This window comes from Rana temporaria, chromosome 4, assembly GCF_905171775.1.
Source record: "Rana temporaria chromosome 4, aRanTem1.1, whole genome shotgun sequence".
NCBI classification, from domain to species: Eukaryota; Metazoa; Chordata; class Amphibia; order Anura; family Ranidae; genus Rana; species Rana temporaria.
The window spans coordinates 155,368,471-155,390,572 of record NC_053492.1 but is presented as its reverse complement, the minus strand read 5'-3'; the positions used below and the strand labels follow the sequence as shown (position 1 = coordinate 155,390,572).

The following is a 22,102-nucleotide window of genomic DNA, read 5'->3' as shown; positions in this document are numbered from 1 at the left end:
CTGAATCACTAAACAATGTGAGTGATGGGTTTTTCTTTTATTTTAGCGTACTCATTCACATAAAGGGACAGTACCTGGGTGCTTACTTATTGTTAAAGATTCCAATTAACATCTATACTAGACCATCACCTAGTATATAGGTCAGGTATAGATGAAGGGAATCCCCAGTAATTTGTTTAAAAACAGAAGTAAATCATCTAAAGCTGTCATTTGCCAGAAATTTAAAGGGGTTGTAAAGGTAAAAAAAAAATCAGCTAAATAGTGTGAGGGGTTAGCTCGGTAGCGGGGTGTGTGACCCCTTGGATGGGTTCACCACACACTGAATTTATACAGATTGGCAGTCGAAGACGGTTGAAAACAAAGTTCTAGGTTTATTTTTCCATCTTGCTGGAAAACAATTGCAAGCATCCAAACAGCATAAACAAAATCAAACATAAAATAAACCCTAGCCACTCTGGGTGTCTACCTTCCACACAGGAACCTATCTATGGAGTCTAACACAGCCTACTGCTGGGTAGACAGTGCTGGTCATACAGCACAAAACAATAGTCTTTTGATTTTTATCACACAGAAAAATCAATCCTCTCCTCACCTCCACAGAAAACCTTCTGGCACTTCTCTCATACTCACAAAGCCTTAGTAATGAAGCAGCCAATTAGTGGTAATCCTTTGGACTACTTATAGAGGCCTTAACTGCCTCATTCTGAACAGCTGAAGTTTTTCAACGTTTTTTTGTAGCCGACGCCGGATAACCATCTGTGTATCGTCTAAACAAGGCAGAAATGTATGCCCCATCAGTGACAACACCCACAGATTTACCTGACTTCCTGTCACAATAGCTTCCTTTACCTTAGTGCAGTCCTCCTTCACTTACTTCATCCTTCGATTTTGCTTTTAAATGTCCTTATTTCTTCTGAGAAATCCTCACTTCCTGTTCTTCTGTCTGTAACTACACACAGTAATGCAAGGCTTTCTCCCTGGTGTGAAGAATGCCTCTTGAGGGGGCGAGCAGCAGAGTCAGGACGCTCTCTACTTTGCAGATAGAGAAAGGAGCTGTGTGTTAGTGGGCATCCGAACACTCCTGCTCGCCCCCTCCGCCCTCAAGAGGCTTTCTCCACACCAGGGAGAAAGCTTTGCATTACTGTGTGGAGTTACAGACAGAAGAACAGGAAGTGAGGATTTCTCAGAAGAAATAAGGACATTTAAAAGCAAAATTGAATGATGAGGTAAGTGAAGGAGGACTGCACTAAGGTAAAGGAAGCTATTTAGGGAAAACATTTTTTACCTTTACAACCCCTTTAACCACCTAAATTCCTGGATACTTTTACCCTCTTCCTGCCTGGACCCTTTTTCAGTTTTCAGCGGTGTCACAATTTTAATGACAATTCACAGTCTTACAACACTGTACCCAAATGTAGCACTGCTCCAACGGAAACTGTTGGAATACTTGTCCCCTGGGCTTCCCACTGATTATCCTGCAGCCAGTTACACGGTATTTCACACAGCCAGGTGCACACGCTGTTCTGTTCGTTGTCTCCAATGACCAGTCTAGGGGATTTACTTTTATGTTTTATTTGGAGAACTTGGATAGGGGAAGATAATTAGTGGGGTATTCCAAATGAACTATTTACAGGTAAGGACTACTCTCTCTGTAGAATTGTGGAAGCAGATGATTTGCTGAACCATACAGGGTCTGTGTGGAAGAATAAGTCCCTCTATTGCAGATAAAACTCAGTGGACTTTGTCATTAGACTCAACCCTTCAAGACAGTGTCTCCTTTAGCTCACACACCCAGTATGCTAACTTCTAGGACTATACTTCATATAGTGTCACATCCTAAAACAAAAAACACAAATTCCACTTGGGTTTTGACTTTGAAGGTACTTGAACTAATTTCCAGAATTCGACCCTTCCTGACTAATGACACCACAAAGCGACTTATTCACTCCTTGATTATTTCCCGCCTTGACTACTGCAACTCTCTCCTTAATGGCCTACCCTTACGCAGGCTATTCCTTTTTTAGGCTATTATGAATTCTGCTGCTAGACTAATACACCTCACTAACTGATCCGTGACTGCTGCTCCTCTCTGCCAATCCCCTACCCCACCGTGTAAAATTCAAAATGCTAACCACAACATACAAGGCCATTCACAACATCGTCCCCATCTACATCACCAACATCATCTGCAGATATCACCCAAATCGTCCCCTCCCAGGACCTCCTGCTCTCTAGCTCCCTCGTTACCTCCTCCCATGCTTGCCTTCAGGACTTCTCCAGAGCCTCTCCCATCCTCTGGAATTCCCTGCCCCGGTATGTCCTATTAGCCCCTACCCTGTCCACCTTTAGTAAATCCCTGAAAACTAATTTATTCAGGGAAGCCTATCCCACACCCACCTAACAACTGTCCCTGAGCTACCCCCATCCAATCATTTCCCACAGCTATTACCTTTTGTATCACCACCCCCTCCCTTTAGAATGTAAGCTCTATGAGCAGGGCCCTCCTGTACCTTCTGCATTGAATTGTACTGTAATTGTGCTGCCCTCCCTCTACATTGTAAAGCGCTGCGCAAACTGTTGGTGCTATATAAATCGTGAATAATAATAATAGTAGAGTAGAAAATGTATTTTTTCATAGCAAAAATAGTAACATGGAATGTACATAACAAAAAGCAACTAAAAATACACCAACTGTAACATAATTGACAATACAGAAGAAATGTCCTTCACCTGACACATTTCAGAGTCGGTTTTATCTCCTTCCTCAGGGGTAGGGAAGATATCAATTCTCTATAATGCAAATGTAGAGATCAGTAATAGTTCATATAAATACATAGGGCCAGATTCACAGAAAAAGTACGCCAGAGTATCTGCTGATACTCCTGCGTACTTTCAAATTTGCTGCGTCGTATCTTTATTTGTAATTCACAAACAAAGATACGACGGCTTTTGGCTAAGATCCGACAGGCGTACGGCTTCGTACGCCTTCGGATCTTAGGATGCAATACTTCGGCGACCGCTGGGTGGAGTTCGCGTCGGGTATGCAAATTAGCTGTTTACGGCGATCCACGAAGGTACGCGCGTTCGTCGCATTCTCTTACGTCGTCGCTAGTCGGTTTTTCCCGTCGCAAACTTAAGCCTGCTATTTCATGGCTTAGATTTAGACCAGCCATGTTAAAGTATGGCCGTCGTTCCCGCAGCGAATTTCAAATTTTTTTTTTTGCGTAAGACGTGAGGGAATACGAAAGGACGTAACGCACGTCGCCGTTCAAAAAACACGTCGGGGCGCCGTAATTTCGCTCAAAGCACGGCGGGAAATTTTCTAACGGAGCATGCGCAGAACGTTCGGCACGGGAACGCGCCTAATTTAAATGGTACACGCCCCCTTTGATCTAGGCGGGCTTGCGACGGATGGCTTTACGCTACACCGCAGCAAGTTTACACGCAAGTGCTTTGTGAATCGAGCACTCACGACGAAAACTTGCGGCGGAGTAACGTAAAGGGGATACGTTACGCCGCCGTAATTGTTTGTGAATCTGGCCCATAGTGCATAAGTATGAATAATTTTGTATCTTCAACTTACACTCACTGCAGTCGTGTATATGCACACATTCCATGTGAGTTAAAAACAAAAAACTGCCCCAGAGAGTTTCTGCTTCCTTCATCTCCATCAAATGTCTGGCATGTTATATTGTAGAGTAAAAACAGTTTTTTTACAAATATAACATCAAAGAAGCTCCCCTGAACATGGGTAGTCCAGACCCACTGAGGCCTATAGACGGAATCCTGTAATTAAAGCTTAACAGTAAATAGTACAGTGGAACCTCGGATTGCAGTAAACACGGTTAACGAGCGTTACGCAATACAAGCATTGGAAAGAATTATCTTTGACGCTCCCTTGTTATATTTGTAAAACACTTATTTTTACTCAATCTACAATATAACATGCCAGACATTTGATGGAGATGAAGGAAGCAGGAACTCTCTGGGGCAGTGTTTTTAACTCACATGGAATGTGTTCATATAACAACTAAAGTGACTGTAAGTTGAAGATACAAAATTAATCATACTTTCAAATTCCAAACCCAAGGGGTATTTTTGTCTTTTTTACTTCTAGGACCAGAGGGAGATTTCAGCAACATACACAGTCGCAAGGATCCCTTCAGGGACATCTGGTAGCCTCCTTCCAACTTCCAAGCGGCACTCTATACCAGTGACACATGACCAGAAGCATAGACGTTCTCCCTCAGTCCGCTTGCACAGGAACCCTGGGTTGTAGCTTCGAGGCTTCAGGCCCCCAGATCTGCAATCTGAGGCCACATGGCCTTCCACGCTGGGGAGAGGCAGCTGCCTACTCCCCACCTGAACCTCTCCTTTCAGAGGTGGGCTGGACTGGAACCCCAAGCCCATGTGCTCCCCTGGTTTTAAATACAAGCACCCAGCAGTCCATGGGGCACATCCCCTTCTAATTGGCCAGGGCTGTATATGCATCCATGGTCTCATCTGCTAGATTTCCTCCCACTGTCATATATGCATTCTTGCTTTTGCATCAGTGTAAAGCATCAAGCCTAAGCTGCACCCAGAGCACACTGAGTAGACCTCACTCATCAATCACTGCTCTCTGTTAAGCAGACAGTGCATAGATTTTCCTGTCTACTCCTCTGTTAAGCAGAAACGCCAAAAACGATATACACTTCCTAGCACCTATCTAGGAGGGTGCTACAAACACATACATGCATCTGCAGTACAATGTATTTGGGAGATTAAAGTAGAACTCTGACATTGCCTGAGCCCACAGCAATGACTCACCGGTGTGTAGACAATCAACAAAAAGTCAATTGAATCTGGAGAAGATTTTCAATGAAAGTCCTTTTCCCCAATGTTTCACTGTTAGAACAACTGAAGGAGCTTTTTAGTCCTTCCTTGAAGAAAGGTAACGAGCAACTGCCCTCTGACATAGCAGCAACTCTCACGGCTTTACTTTGTGACGAATAGTGGCCCACTGGCCAAAAGATCTTTGCAAAGTGTCCATTTGTATATACAAGGCCTTTGCAATGTGTCCATTACTCAAAGGATCTTCGCAAAGTGTCTATTTGTAGCAAATAGGGGTTTACCCCCTCTGGGTAGCAGCAATCGGTTTTAACAGTAGAAGTCCTCTGTAGCAGAAGTTCTTTTCTCCCAGGTGGTGAAGCATCAGCAGCTTCAGTTGCCCCTTCTTCATTTACAAGGATTAAAGGGAAAGGGGATTTGGGAATTGGGGATTGCCCCAGTAAGAACTTTAGCAAAACTTCAACATATGATTTCTTTCAACAGCCATTTAGGCATAGCAACAATAAAAAAAAATGATATTCTTCTTTCCTTCTGAAGCTTCCAGCACAGTAGCCTTTAAACACACAGAACTTTAGGTTATCCAGCTACAGTGGTTAGTAAAAACTTAGGCACATCTCAATAATAGAAGTCTGATTGTGGTATCTGGACTAGCTTTCCTCCAGGTTCCAGGATATTGAGGGCCCAAGCTCTGCCTTTTTCATTCGGACGATTAACATCCACGCGGTCAATGTATATAGACCTTCCTAGGTTCCAGTTTCTCTTCACCAACTGGAATTCCTCCCAAAGCTGAGGCTTGGACTGATTGCGATAGGGCTTGGAGATAAACATGAAATACCAAACTGTTTCCTAACACAAGGAAACTCTCTTAGCCTCTATCTCTTCCATAATCTCCGCAGGAGCATACTCCATGGCCATTTTCCGTTGACCAAACCTTTGAAACCATGAGAACTTGGGTAGCTTCTGTCTGTCACCTCTCCGAGGTGGGGCATACATGGTCTCGGCCGTCTTGATCAGGAGGGTGTATACTTCATTCTGTGCTCAAGCCTGAATGTAGCTGCTTGAAGGGGATAAATCAGTGACCATATTAGCATAGGCCTCATAGAACCACAAGTTCCTTGCACATAGTACGAGGATGACCCGTTTGTCACTGCTTTCATCCGCGCTGGTCAGAACCTGGAGAATCTTCCCCCTCTTCAGCCTCACATTCTCACTCTGTGCCAACCTCTGAAACCCACTCTGCGATCCCATCTTCTATGGACCCAAAGCAGTGCTGAAAGCTAGGTGACCCCACATCAATTATCCCTGGCCTTTCCTCACCTGAAGAACTTGCTTTAGGAGCCGAATAGCGAATCATGGGAATGACTGCTGATGGCCACTGCTGCTGTACTTGCTGGCCAGCTCTGACGAGCTGGGTGTTTTGCACTGGACCCAGCGGCGCCCTCTGAGCACGCCTGTCTTCCCCAGAAGAGACACAAAAATACATAAGGAACTTGGACAGCCGCACTCCAAAAACATTCTTCTGGTTTGTTTGAATGTTTTTAAATGTTTTTAAGCTTTTGTCCCAATTTTTGCTTTGGCATGTTTATTTTGTGATTATTTTAATAAAAGGAAAGTTTTTGGAGTGCGGCTGTCCAAGTTCCTTTCGTATTTTTGCATTTCCATTGCATTGCCGGCACCCATTGTTTGCATCCAGTGAAGGGGCTCTCTGATCACTACGGAGCGGTTATTTTTTCTTTCTACCCCAGAAGAGATAGTAGGCATCTCCATGGTGAACACTGTTTCCCAAGTAACAAGCAAGATTTTTGGCTGCCAGTGGCTCGGCTCCAGGTGTAGCAGCATTTCCCTGCAATGACCACACTGGCCCCATGCACGCAGCCTCACATTCACATGTTGGCATCTACCACATACCAATCCAATGTGCTCCATGTCCTCCCTGTTGCATAATGCCAGACTTCCTTGGAGTGCTAACCGCACTCCGGTATGCCCAGGATCTGGAAAAGGAGAGGAGGCTCACTAGCACCTGTTCACCAGAAGTCTGGCCATAGAGAACCTGATTCGGCAAGACATTGATGTCTTCGGGGAGAGACTGAGGGGGCCCTTTCTGCCACAGATGCCTACAGCTGTACTCATGGGACTGCTGAAAGGGCAATCGGTGCATTATTATCAATAAAGTGGCACCAGTGCCTCCTTGGAGGAGGAGTGGGGACACCAGCAAAAAAACAATGCTAATTGTGCATGCACAATAAGCGCTTATTCAAATACAAAATTTGAATACATTCTAAAATGTTTGCTTACATTCATTTATAGTTCACAGTACTTTACATTACTTGCTGTTGTTCTTTATATATATATATATATATATATATATATATATATATATATATATATATATATATATATATATATATATATATATATATATATATACACACATACACACACACACGCGCATGTGTGTTTGAGCTTTGGAATGCACACCTTAATGCAATAGGCTGCTCACACTTATGGTCTTAGGCATTCATCTAAGATGAAACATTTGACAAAAGAAAACAGTCTAGCCTAGGACACATTTGATATAACACAGGCCAGATAAGAATGGATGCAGAGATGTCATAAAACCTCTGCTAGCAGAGTCTGAAGAGCACTAATAATGAGACATGTGGTAAGTGACCTCCTGTAAATTGTCTAATCAGCAATACACATCTGTGAGTCTAGTTTTTGAACTAAAACTGAACTTTCATACATCTCAAGCTTTTATTTCGAGTTCATGACCCATAACTCTTGCTGTAATTGGGGTTAGCTTCATAACAAGTAGTTCCACGAATGTGTAGGAAGAAAACAATCAGGTGGTCACCAAACAAGCCAATATGAAAAGGTCCAGAAGGCTGATGAAACACATTAAACTACCTAAGAGAGACATACATAACATCTAGGTTTCTATAGAATTGTAATTGATAATATGGTGGTTGTAGGATTGCAAAACCTTGTCACATACATAGATACAGTGCCTTGAAAAAGTATTCATACCCTTGACATTTTCCACATTTTGTCTTGTTACAATCAAAAACGTAAATGTATTTTGTTGGGATTTTATGTGATAGAGCAATACTAAGTGGCACATAATTGTGAAGTAGAAGGAAAATTATAAATGTTTTTTTTTTTTTTTTTTTTTTTTTTTTACAAATAAATATGTGATAAGTGTGGTGTGCATTTGTATTCAGCCCCATGAGTCAATACTTTGTAGAACCACCTTTTGCAGCAATTACAACTGTCTTTTTGAGCATGTCTCTACCAGCTTTGCACATCTAGAGAGTGAGATTTTTGCCCTTGCTTCTTTGCAAAATAGCTCAAGCTTTGTCAGATTGGATGGAGAGCATTTGTGAACACAATATTTCAAGTCTTGCCACAGATTCTCAATTGGATTTAGGTCTGGACTTTGAGTTGGCCATTTACATGAATATGCTTTGATCTAAACCATTCCATTGTAGTTCTGGCTGAATGTGTAGGGTCGTTTTCTTGCTGGAAGGTGAACCTCTGCCCCAGTCTCAAGTCTTTTGCAGACTCTAAGGCCGCGTACACACGGTCGGTCCACACCAATGAAAACGGCCTGAAGTCCAGTTTCATCGGTCCAAACCGACCGTGTGTACGGCCCATCTGTCTTTTGTCCTTCGGACAAAAATTAGAGAACTTGCTTTAAAATCGAACCGATGGACCGCTGACCAATAGGTCCAAACCGATGGTTAGTACACAAAAGCATTGGTTCAAAACCCGCGCATGCTCAGAATCAAGTGTACGCATGCTTGGAAGCATTGAACTTTGTTTTCTTCAGCACGTCGTGTGTTTTACGTCACCGCGTTCTGACCCGATCAGATTTTGAACTGATGGTGTGTACGCACATCAGACCATCAGGCCACTTTAGCGGTGAACTGATGAAAACGGTCCGTCGGACCATTCTCATCGGATGGACCGACCGTGTGTACGTGGCCTAACAGGTTTTTTTCTAAAATTGCCCTGTATTTGGCTTTATCCATCTTCCCATCAACTCTGACCAGCTTCCCTGCCCCTGCTGAAGAAAATAATCCACACAACGTGATGCTGCCACCACCATGTTTCATGGTGGGGAGGGTGGTGTTAAGGTTGATGTGCAGTGTTAGTTTTCTGTCACATTGCGTTTTGCTTTTAGGCCAAAAAGTAAAATTTTTGTCTTATCTGAGCATAGCACCTTCTTCTTCAACTTGTTTGCTGTGTCCCCCACATGGCTTCTCGCAAACTGCAAACTGGACTTTTTATGGCTTTATTTTAACAATGGCTTTCTTCTTGCCATTCTTCCATAAAGGCCAGATTTGTGGAGTGCACAACTAATAGTTGTCCTGTAGATAGATTCTCCCACGTGAGCTTTGAATCTTTGTAGCTCCTCCAGAGTTACCATGGGCCTCTTGGCTGCTTTTGTGATTAATGCTCTCCATGGCTGGCCTGTCAGTTTAGGTGGACGGCCATGTCTTGGTAGGTTTACAGTTGTGCCATACTCTTTCCATTTTCGAATGATAGATTGAACAGTGCTCTGTGAGATGTTCAAAGCTTTGGATATTTTTTTATAACCTAACTCTGCTTTAAACTTCTGCCCTACTTTATCCCTGACACATCTGGTATGTTTCTTGGCCTTCATGATGCTGTTTGTTTACTAAGGTTCTCTAATGAACCTATGAGGGCTTCACAGAAGAGCTGTATTGATACTGAGATTAAATTACAGACAGGTGGACTCTATTTACTAATTATGTGACTTCTGAATGATCAGATTATAGTTAGGGGCAGGGCCGGACTTACCATAGGGCTTGACTGGGCTCAAGCCCATGGGCCCCTCCCAATAGGGGGCCCCGGTGCTATTGTGACCCAGAAGCAGTCTGGGTCACTGGGTAGTCAGTGGCACTGGTACCGTCCGTACGGCTCACTTCCTGTTTCCCCTGCCCTGCGGCTCTGCCACTGCCAGCGTCTGTGTCGCAGCCAGTCACTGGCAGGTGCGACCATCAGCTGTGTCTGTGTGTCCCCATGGAGGACTGTCTGTCTCAGACTCAGTCAAGGGGGCTGGGCACCATCCAACCCGACGTGACTCCGAGCAAGCTGCTCATCACCCAACGGCGGGACTCACTCTGTACTAACGCCAGCAGTTAAGGTAAGGTCTGTGACTGACTGTCACAGACCACCAGTCACAGACTATTGACTAGTGCAACTTTATGATTAATGCCCCTCGCCTCGGCCCTCACTAAATGCAAGGTGCAAGTGCAACTTTCTGTTCACCATGGTCAGTATTTTATGTGTGACTGACTAGGTCAAGGTCACGTGCCATTTTTTAAAATATGAGTGCCTCGTTATCCTCCTCATACCTCACCTAATGCAGTACACAGACATCTAAGATTTTTATATATTATATGATATCATATATAAAGATGTCTGTGTATTGGCAATATATAAAGATGTGACGTCTGTGTATTGCACTAGGTGAGGTATGAGGCAGTCGAATTAAAAGGGACAAATAATGTCACACATATATATACATATTGCATGATGAGGCACTGAATCTGTATATGAAGATGTGCTGAGTGAGGTATGATATAAATTATATCAGTTCAGTGCAGAATTCTTCAGTCAGTGCAATTGCCAACTTTATATTATCAGCCTTCCTAGGTCAGTGACAGTGCCTTGCTTCAACTAAACTGCACCAGCCAAGGATTGGTGAACCTTTATCTTACTATGTATGTAGATGAGACGATACCTACAGGCAGCCCAGCTCCAGTGCCTCATCATACCTCACTTACAGCAGTAATGACATCTTTCTCTTTCTCTCTCTCTCTCTCTCTCTCTCTCTCTCTCTCTCTCTCTCTCTCTCTCTCTCTCTCTCTCTCTCTTTCTCTCCCTCTTTCTCTCCTTCTCTCCCTCTTTCTTTCTTTCTTTCTCCCTCCATCCCTCATTCATCTCAGACTCTAACCAAACACCCTTCCGAACCACAACTACATGAGACAGTAACATTTTTGTCTCATCTGAGCATAACACCTTCTTCTTCAACTTGTTTGCTGTGTCCCCCACATGGCTTCTCGCAAACTGGACTTTTTATGGCTTTATTTTAACAATGGCTTTCTTCTTGCCATTCTTCCATAAAGGCCAGATTTCTGGAGTGCACAACTAATAGTTGTCCTGTAGATCATGCCTCACTTACAGCAGTAATGACATCTTTCTCTCTTTCTCTCTCTCTCTCTCTCTCTCTCCCTCTTTCTCTCCTTCTCTCCCTCTTTCTTTCTTTCTCCCTCCATCCCTCATTCATCTCAGACTCTAACCAAACAACCTTCCGAACCACGCCCATTTGAACTACGCCCACTATTTTGCATGAACCACGCCCATTTTTCGTAACGTATAGTAGGTAGGGCCCGAAAGTGACTCAAGCCCAGGGGCCCCCACCACCCTAAGTCCTGCCCTAGTTAGGGGTATTAGAGTAAGAGCCGGTTCACACAGGGGCAACACGACTTTCAGCGCGACTTTGGGAGGCAACTTGAACACGACTTGAGTATGAATCACAACGCGACTTACAACACGACTTGAAGTCGCCTCCAGGAGGGGGAACTCCATGCCAAATTTTAAATAAAAAACCGGCATGAGTTTCCCCTCCAGGAGTATACACCCCCCCTCTGCTTGTATACATATTATACATTAAATCATGTCTATAATTCAATCCCGTTTCAAGTACATCTTTTTTAGAATTGACTTAACTTAGTTTTCATCTTCCTGAGAGCTTCCATCTTGATTGTGGGCATGTGAAGCCCACTAGGACTCTCTTCCAGGATAAGGTGCTGCTGGCTACCCAGCATCCACCTCCCAATCTTGCGCATGCTCATTCTACGTGAATTAACATTAACGTGATGCAATCCTTCAGCGATGCCCACTGACTCCTGGGAAACAATGACACACATCTCCCAGGAGCACAGGCACCACAGGATATGACATACATCATCGTGGCCCGGAAATGGCAGATTACAAGGGACCCCATGGCAACAAGACAGATACAGTAAGGAAAAAAATGTTGCCCAAATGTTGGTATGCAAGCAGAAAGGTAATGATTTATATAAAGATTAAATTATGGGCGGAACTCTGCTTGACGTAGTTAAAGGGTGGATTTTAGTTACAGAATTATTCAAAACACTGACTATACAGGCATCACATTTGTAATATCCTGAACAGTAAATTATTATATGTGTTTATGGGTTTGGTTAATTATTTTAAAAGAGAATTTATGTATAGACATGTATCTATGCGTCCAAATGCATCTATTTTGTTATGTTTTATATCTGTATATCTTTGTACTTGACAGGAATCGCAGTGGATGGTCCCCACTACACATAGCTTCATGCTGTGGAAATCTTGATCTAGTGAACTACCTTCTACAAAAAGGTGCATCTGTAAATATCAGGGATTTGTGGAACTACACCCCACTTCATCGTGCTGCATGGAATGGACATACGCAAATAGCAGAATTGCTCTTACAGTGCGGGGCATTGCCTGATACGCAGACCTCTTCAGGAGAAACGCCATTGCATTTGGCTGCAGCTAATGGACGTCTACAATGTGTTCAAACCCTGCTAAAATATAAAGCTTCTCCCACCATCAGAGACAACAATAAGTGGACTGCACTGCAGTGGTGCTCTGTCAATGATCACATAGATGTGCTGGATTACCTGGTATCTCTTGGACTGTCCCTTGAAGATGAAAGTAACAAAGGCATGAACATGCTCCATCTGTCTGTATTGGCTAGAAACATACAAATTACTAACTACATACTAAAAAAAAAACATGATGTAAATGTGAAAGATGAGAAAGGGACAACAGCTCTACATCTAGCTGCAGAAAATGGTTACTGTGAGGTAAGGGGGATATGTACTATGGAAAAACACGAATCGCACACACACTGAATAGTGGATAATTGCCTTTAACAACCTAAAAGCGACTTTAGGCCTCATACACACTGGGCTTTTGCTCAGCTCTCCTACCTTTTCTCCTGGCATGAGAAAACTAGAGTAAAAGATGCACCTTATGCCACATTTTGTAAAAGCTTTTAGGCCTCGTACACACGACCGAGGAACTCGACGGGCGAAACACATCCTTTTCCTCGTCGAGTTCCTTGTTAGGCTGTCGAGGAACTCGACAAGCCAATTTTCTCCATTCCCGTCAAGGAAATAGAGAACATGCTCTCTTTTTGAGTTTGTCGACAGTTTCCTCGACGAAAATGTACACACGACCGGTTTCCTCGGCAAAAAAATATCTCCCAGCAAGTTTCTTGCTGGCTTTTGCCGAGAAACTCGGTCGCGTGTACGAGGCCTTAGAGGTGTCAAACGTTTGGACATTCATTCATTCCATCGGCCAGAATATAAATGTATTCTGTCCATTGAAATTAATGATCATTTAAGTGCTAAATTAATTGTGCTTGCGTTTAGGTGCATCAGGCATTATTTTCTGCTGAAATGCTTGTCCCTAAACACGCAAGTGATGGGTATTTTTTTTTTTTCTACCTTTAAATGCCTGTAAACACATATTGGTGCTTGGACACATAGGCTAACATGGAGGGGCATTTAGAGGCAGAAAAAAAAACATCAATCACCCTTAAAAGCAGCATTTTAAATGCCCAATGTGCTTGAAGCTTTATTGGTCTCCTAGTGATACATTTAACCACTTGAGCTCCGGACTAAAGAGGCAGCTAAATGCCCAGGCCAGGTTTTGCGATTCAACACTGCTGTCGCTTTAACAGACAATTGCGCGGTCATGCTACGTGGCTCCCAAACAAAATTGACATCCTTTTTTTCCTACAAATAGAGCTTTCTTTTGGTGGTATCTGATCACCTCTGCGGTTTTTATTTTTTGCGCTATAAACAAAAGTAGAGTAACAATTTTGAAAAAAATTCAATATTTTTTACTTTTTGCTATAATAAATATCCCCCAAAAACATATATAACATTTTTTTTCCTCAGTTTAGGCCGATACGTATTCTTCTACCTATTTTTGGTAAAAAAAAATCGCAATAAGCGTTTATCGATTAGTTTGCGCACAATTTATAGCGTTTACAAAATAGGGGATAGTTTTATTGCATTTTTATTATTTATTTATTTTTTACTACTAATGGCGGCGATCAGCGATTTTTTTCGTGACTGCGACATTATGGCGGACACTTCGGACAATTTTGACACATTTTTGGGACCATTGTAATTTTCACAGCAAAAAATGCATTTAAATTGCATTGTTTATTGTGAAAATCACAGTTGCAGTTTGGGAGTTGACCACAGGGGGCGCTGAAGGAGTGTAGCTTCACCTAGTGTGTGTTTACAACTGTAGGGGGTGTGGCTGTAGGTCTGACGTCATCGATCGTGCCTCCCTATAAAAGGGATCACACGATCGATGCAGCCGCCACAGTGAAGCACGGGGAAGCCGTGTTTACATACGGCTCTCCCCGTTCTTCAGCTCCGGGGAGCGATCGCGAGGGGGCGGCTCATCCCGGATCGCTCCCTGAGGCTTACCGACCGCCGCATGTACCGGGGGGGTCCCGATCGGACCCCTGACCCGCGGCAAGGCAGCGACGTGCGGGCACGTCGTTCTGCCTGCCCGTGCCATTTTGCAGACGTATAATTACATGCGGCGGTCGTTAGGCGGTTAAAGAGAACAAGGTACTGTAATATCCTGAATATCCGATCCTACATTGTTTAATAGTGCAGCCTTACCTTATATTTGATAATTTTTATCATTTTACCTAAAAGCCTTCACGAAGGCTGTCTCATCTTCTACCAGCCCAAAAACCTATCATATAACAAAAATAGTGTCAGTATTAAATTAAGGAAAATGAAAGACTTTCTTATCTTAATAAATAGTTTTACCCCTTTCTAAAAAAAGGGAATGGGACAAAAATTCATGGGATTTTTTAGGTGGATATATATGGCTAGATTCACCTAGACTTACGACGGGCGTATCAGTAGTACGCCATCGTAAGTCCGAATCAGCGCTGTCGTATCTTTAAGCGTATGCTCAAATTGAGATACGCTTAAATGTTGCTAAGATACGACCGGCGTAAGTCTCCTACGCCGTCGTATCTTAGCTGTCTATTTACGCTGGCCGATAGGGGCGTGTACGCTGATTTACGTCTAGAATATGTAAATCAGCAAGATACGCCTATTCACGAACGTAAGTTTGCCCGTCGCAGTAAAGATACGCCGTTTTCGTAAGGCGTTTTCAGGCGTAAAGATAAACCACCAGAAAGATGGTGCAGCCAATGTTAAGTATATACGTCGGACAGCCGTCGAATTTCACGTCGTTTACGTCATTTGCGTAACTCGTCCGTGAATGGGGCTGGGCGTAAGTGACGTTCACGTCGAAAGCATTGACTATTTGCGACGTGATTTCGAGCATGCGCACTGTGATACGTTCACGGACGGCGCATGCACCATTCGTTAGGAACGTCAATTACGTGGGGTCAAGGCTCATTTTAATACAACACGCCCACTGCCTGGACAATTTGAATTTGGCGGGCTTACGCCGGCCCATTTACACTACGCCGCCGTAACTTAGAGCGCAAATTCTTTCTGAATACAGGACCTGCCCCTCTAAGTTACGGCGGCGTAGTGTATCTGAGATACGCTACGCCTGCCTAAAGATAGGCAGATCTTTGTGAATCTAGCTAATACTGTTTATATTACTAAAAGAAATACAAACATCTTTTTCTAAAATTTTATGGTCAAAACAGGCGGTCCAGCCGCATGAAGCTGAACTCTAATTTATACTTTATAAGCAGATACAGAAAGCTGTATTTTCCTTTTGGGATAAAGGATTTATATAAATAAATAGAAGCTGACCATTCTAAGCACCTAAGCACCCCTGTCAGTGTTAAATGGTTTGTCTCCACCCACTAATTGCTACTTTGTCTGGACACCTTTGTCTGTTAAAGTAAAGGCTCATTCACATCTGTGTAAAATGCAATAAGTTTTAAAAAAATATCTTGTTTCTAGTACATTTTTAAAATTCAATGCAATGCATGCAGGGGGGGGGGGGGGGTGGTCGGGTGGGATAGTAGATGAGGTGTCACATCCTCTATGTTTCCCTACTAGTTGAGCACCAAGCAAATTTCACATGAAAGGCCTACCCTGGGGTGGGTTCTTCTGGGCTATGCTAAGCACTTTGGTTAGAGTCACTGCTTTACACACGGGGTACCATTGCTTTAACTAACAACTGAACTCTATTAAACTCTTTCAATGTTAATGTGCTGTATATTACCACAGTCACAGTCACCACAATCACTGATACTGTACATTTTGGGGGGACATGCAGAGCCCTTGTCCAGTGTATCACTCTCTGTAACAGTATGAAGCCATACCGTACACCTAGCGCTTACTCTATGCGTGCATTTCACTTAACCCTTTCTCTTCCGCACCTATGTACAGGCTGGGGAGCTCTGCAGTGGTAATATGCTCCCATTGCTATGGGAGATGGACCTGCTCACAGAGAGAGAGAGTGCTGACAAGAACTGCAGACTATATGTGACAGTTACTTGCATTACACCCCTTTAGTAACTTCAGACCAGGCAAGGACAAGGTTTCCAAGTTTTTACTTAAATAAATTGATAGCATAATGAAATACACAGACAATAGTCCAACATAATGTACAGTCTTTTCCTAACATCCCTAGTCCCTAACTTCAGGCTTGTGGCTGCCCCAGCATACCTGCATAGGATGAAAGTCCATACTTGGTAAAGTCCATAGAAGGCTACTTCAGGGAGGACTGCAAGTCCCAACAATCTCCCCTAATAGCAGGAACTCCAATTTCGGCATAGCAGTGGTGATCCAGACTCCAGCCACGGTTACAAGCAATACATCTCTCTAGCTCTGAGCCCCTTCTGCCCCATTGGGTATGGACCACTGTCCCTTTTATAATGCACAGAACAGGGGTCAAGTCCTGGGAAAAAAAGTGTGGGAACTCCCACCCAAGATCCACTCCCCCACCAAAAAAATAAAATAAATGGTACGCTCTTATGCATAATTACTAAACCGCATGTGCTTTTTTCAATCCACTGTACCTTAGTAATCCTTTATGTTACTGGCCGCTTCCTGTATATGGATTCATCGGGTAGTGTGCGGGTATTCCGTCACTTCCTTGATGCCGCAATGTCTCCTGGGAGCTTTTGTCATTGTTCCCAGGAGACATTGCGGAGGTTCTTTCTAAATCCCGCGATAACTCGCGGCAGACCTCCGCAATGTCTCCTGGGAACAATGACAAAAGCTCCCAGGAGACATTTCGGCATTGAGGAAGTGACGGAATACCAGCACACTACCTGATGAATCCATATACAGGAAGCGGCCAGTAACAAAGGATTACTAAGGTTTGCCTGCCCCTGACAGTGACTCGAGCTGGGCATCGCCGCTTAGTGAAAGATTGGCTCGGGCGGCTCGGCTGCTCTTGGCTGCTCTAGTCCTACAAAGGGAACTGAGTTCCTGCTGTAAAAAAAGTGCAGGAACTCCGTTCCCACGTGTTCCAGCAGGACTTCAGCCCTGGCACAGAACCAGTGGGTAAGACCAAGAAAAGCCTGCCAAGACAAGAACCGGGAAACACAATTAACCCTAGCCTTCCCAGCTGGGGCAGCGTTAACCACTAACTGCCTACATGCATAATGAGTTTTCCATAGGTTTTGCATGCATTTTCCTCCCTGGTCACCTGTGAAAAATGGACATGTGACTCAAAAAAATGTGTTAATAAACACATGGTACATTTTTGGTGCTCTACCATTGAGTATAATAGATCCAAAGGGGGAGGAGAGGAGCAATATTGAACGATCAGCAGTGCATTGTCTATATACTTTTATAAAGAAGCGCTCAGGAAAACTTCTGGTTGTGCAGCAGTTCTGTTTAATTTTTGTTCCCAATGGTCTATTGCAGCATGAGGGCAGTTTGCAAAAAAACAATGCACCTAATCATGATGAATTACCAATTGGCTGGAAATGGTGAACTGACACAACATTCAAAGGAAAAAGTTGCAAAAGTAATTTAAAACTGTGTTTATTTAGCATAATTCTTCATAATACCACTGGAAAGAAAGATGCAAAACTGTTTATAATTGTCCCCAATTAAGCCCTGGTAGCAGAATCCTCCAGCAGTGAAAGCGGAAATTAAAATCTATTTATACAACACTGGAGAAAAGGACTGATGAAGTCCAGCTCTGGATGTAACGCTTATGGGTGGGTGAAGCCTTGTTGATGATGTCACTTCCGTGGCTATCCTAAATAGCTGGATGGTGAAATTGGTACATGCTGCTGACATTGCCATTAGAGATTTGCAAAATGCTGTTTTAACACGTGTAGGGGTTTTTGTATGTTTAAGTGTTTTTAGTACATTGTGTGGATGATTGAAGTTATACAGAGACCTTTTTGTCTTTTATGCATAACCATATTTACTTGAGCTGGTTCAGAGGTCCTAAAGAGTGTGGGAATCCTGAGGAAGAGTACAGTTCTCTGTAGTAGTCCAAGGAAAGGGGGGAGATATAAAGCACTATTTAACCTTGAGTTTTTACTTGAGGTCAAATAAAGAGGTAAACATATAATAATACTTGTAGTGAATGACGCCTTTTTTGTATTGTGGATAGAAGAGCAGAAACATATCACATGCGTCACCATAGTGATTGGACATTTAGTCAGTTGACTTTTATAATGAAAGATTTGAGCATCAATGATTTATGTATTTTTATGAGTTGTGCTACACTTTTTGATAATTATGTGTTTTATAAAACAGTACATATTTTATTTATACCAGGGGTGGGCAATTATTTTTTCGATGGGGCCACATGAGAAACTAAAAATATTTTGGAGGGCCGGGCCAAAAGGCTAAACTCAATACTGCATAAAATCAATTGTATTTCTTTATAAAAAGCAGTAAATATCATTGTTGGAAAACTGGGGGACAGAGGCTGGGGACATGGCACAGGAGGGGGACAGGGGCTGGGGACGTGACACGAGGGGGACAGAGGCTGGGGACATGACACAGGAGGGGGACAGAGGCTGGGGACATGAGACAGGAGGGGGACAGAGGCTGGGGACATGGCACAGGAGGGGGACAGAGGCTGGGGACATGGCACAGGAGGGGGACAGAGGCTGGGGACATGACACAGGAGGGGGACAGAGGCTGGGGACATGACACAGGAGGGGGACAGAGGCTGGGGACATGACACAGGAGGGGGACAGAGGCTGGGGACATGGCACAGGAGGGGGACAGAGGCTGGGGACATGGCACAGGAGGGGGACAGAGGCTGGGGACATGGCACAGGAGGGGGACAGAGGCTGGGGACATGGCACAGGAGGGGGACAGAGGCTGGGGACATGACACAGGAGGGGGACAGAGGCTGGGGACATGGCACAGGAGGGGGACAGAGGCTGGGGACATGGCACAGGAGGGGGACAGAGGCTGGGGACATGGCACAGGAGGGGGACAGAGGCTGGGGACATGACACAGGAGGGGGACAGAGGCTGGGGACATGACACAAGAGGGTGACAGAGGCTGGGGACATGACACAGGAGGGGGACAGACGCTGGGGACATGACACAGGAGGGGGACAGACGCTGGGGACATGACACAGGAGGGGGACAGACGCTGGGGACATGACACAGGAGGGGGACAGACGCTGGGGACATGACACAGGAGGGGGACAGACGCTGGGGACATGGCACAGGAGGGGGACAGAGGCTGGGGACATGACACAGGAGGGGGACAGACGCTGGGGATATGACACAGGAGGGGGACAGACGCTGGGGACATGACACAGGAGGGGGACAGAGGCTGGGGACATGACACAGGAGGGGGACAGACGCTGGGGACATGACACAGGAGGGGGACAGAGGCTGGGGACATGACACAGGAGGGGGACAGAGGCTGGGGACATGACACAGGAGGGGGACAGACGCTGGGGACATGACACAGGAGGGGGACAGAGGCTGGGGACAGGCAGCCACTGTTTAATCAATAACAATTGATTATACAGTGGCTGCGTTTGATGGGCACAGTGGCGACAATTGATGGCACAGTGGCTGCGTGTGATGGGCACAGTGGCAACAATTGATGGCACAGTGACTGCGTGTGTTGGCACAGTGGCTGCATGTGATGGCACAGTGGCTGCGTTTGATGGACACAGTGGCTGCGTGTGATTGGCACAGTGGCTGCGTTTGATGGGCAGAGTGGCTGCGTGTTATTGGCACAGTGGCTGCGTGTGATTGGCACAGTGACTGCGTGTGTTGGCACAGTGGCTGCATGTGATGGCACAGTGGCTGCGTGTGATTGGCACAGTGGCTGCGTTTGATGGGAACAGTGGCTGCGTGTGATTGGCACAGTGGCTGCGTGTGATTGGCACAGTGGCTGCGTGTGATTGGCACAGTGGCTACGTGTGATTGGCACAGTGGCTGCGTGTGATTGGCACAGTGGCTGCGTGTGATTGGCACAGTGGCTACGTGTGATTGGCACAGTGACTGCGTGTGTTGGCACAGTGGCTGCATGTGATGGCACAGTGGCAACAATTGATTGCACAGTGGCTGCGTGTGATTGGCACAGTGGCTGCGTTTGATGGGAACAGTGGCTGCGTGTGATTGGCACAGTGGCTGTGTGTGATTGGCACAGTGGCTGCGTGTGATTGGCACAGTGGCTACGTGTGATTGGCACAGTGGCTGCGTGTGATTGGCACAGTGGCTGCGTGTGATTGGCACAGTGGCTGCGTGTGATTGGCACAGTGGCTGCATGTGATTGGCACAGTGGCTGTGTTTGGGAACAGTGGCAACAATTGATTGCACAGTGGCTGCGTGTGATGGGAACAGTGGCTGCGTGTGATTGGCACAGTGGCTACGTGTGATTGGCACAGTGGCTGCGTGTGATTGGCACAGTGGCGACAATTTATGGTGGCGGAGTGGCTGCGTGTGTTGGCACAAGTGGCTGCGTGTGTTGGCACAAGTGGCTGCGTGTGATGGGCACAGTGACCCCTCCCGCCCCTGCCTACTGTTATCACCGCGGCGGGGAACATAACAGACAGCGTTCGTTTGAACAGCTGTTTTCCCCGCTGCGCATAGACACTCCCCCTTGGACGGATCTGTCCAATCGCGAGCAAAGGGGAGTGTCTATGTGACTCCCCCTTGCTCGCGATTGGACAGATCCGTCCAAGGGGAAGTGTCTATGCCATAGACACTCCCCCTTGGATGGATCTGTCCAATCGCGAGCAAGGGGGATTGTCTATGTGACTCCCCCTTGCTCGCGATTGGACAGATCCGTCCAAGGGGGAGTGTCTATGCGCGGCGGGGAAAAAAGCTGTTCAAATGAACGCTGTCTGTTATGTTCCCCGCCGCGGTGATAACAGTAGGCTGCGGCGGCGGGGGTGGGCCGGATTAAAAGGTCCGCGGGCCGTATACGGCCCGCGGGCCGTAGTTTGCCCAGGTCTGATTTATACAAACAAAGATTTAAGAAGAAAAATCTTTATATAAAAAGACAACTGTTCTGACATCATGATACATCCATCCAAAAAAAAGTGACACTGAATTATCACAATACCCATATAACCACTGGCAGGGTGAACCATATATAATATCGACCAACAGAATTTCTTAATCCAGTGCCCCTTCGCCAGGGAACCCAACACATTTCAATTTACTCCATATAAATCTTCTTCATAGGAAGAGTGTTTTTTTTTTATCTAAGGAAGAAGTATATAACATGAAAAACAATATCAAGATTCTTAATACATATGCCCTCATATTAACCCATACACAGTACACTTACATCTTAATTTTCATATTCTTATTTTACCATAAAACATGGGTCAGAACATTTTAAAATGAATACCATCTCCTTGAATTCAGGGGGCCCAGGACATTGACAAGAACAGCCAATATTCACACAAAAGCATACCTCCCAACGTTTTGAGATGGGAATGAGGGATAACTACTAGCAAAAGTATGTAGGCATAGGACACGCCCATGCCACGACCACCTAAGGGAGAATCACCACCAAAAAAAAGATTAGTTAAACCCACAAGGGCTTTTTTTTTAGCACTACTATTCCTTTATCTTGGCTTTTCAAATTTACAAATGCAGCAATTTAAGATTTGGATCAAAGGTTTAGCTCTGGGAAACACTTTTGGAAGGATAAATAGTGCATTTTATATACAACTATATAAATCAGACCAAAATGAGGGACAAATGGGGGGGGAGAGGGACAGAGGGACATTGTTCTAA

General features: G+C 44.8%; 1 protein-coding gene across 1 annotated transcript in view; it reads left to right on the top strand.

Moving 5' to 3' along the window:
* The window catches only part of LOC120936690 (ankyrin repeat domain-containing protein 65-like), a 64,522-nt gene that overhangs the window by 31,618 nt on the left and 10,802 nt on the right, over window positions 1-22,102 (top strand). Inside the window, exon 2 of the mRNA XM_040349238.1 lies at window positions 12,188-12,737. Coding sequence (XP_040205172.1) covers window positions 12,188-12,737 — 550 coding nt within the window. The remainder of the gene's footprint in view (window positions 1-12,187; window positions 12,738-22,102) is intronic.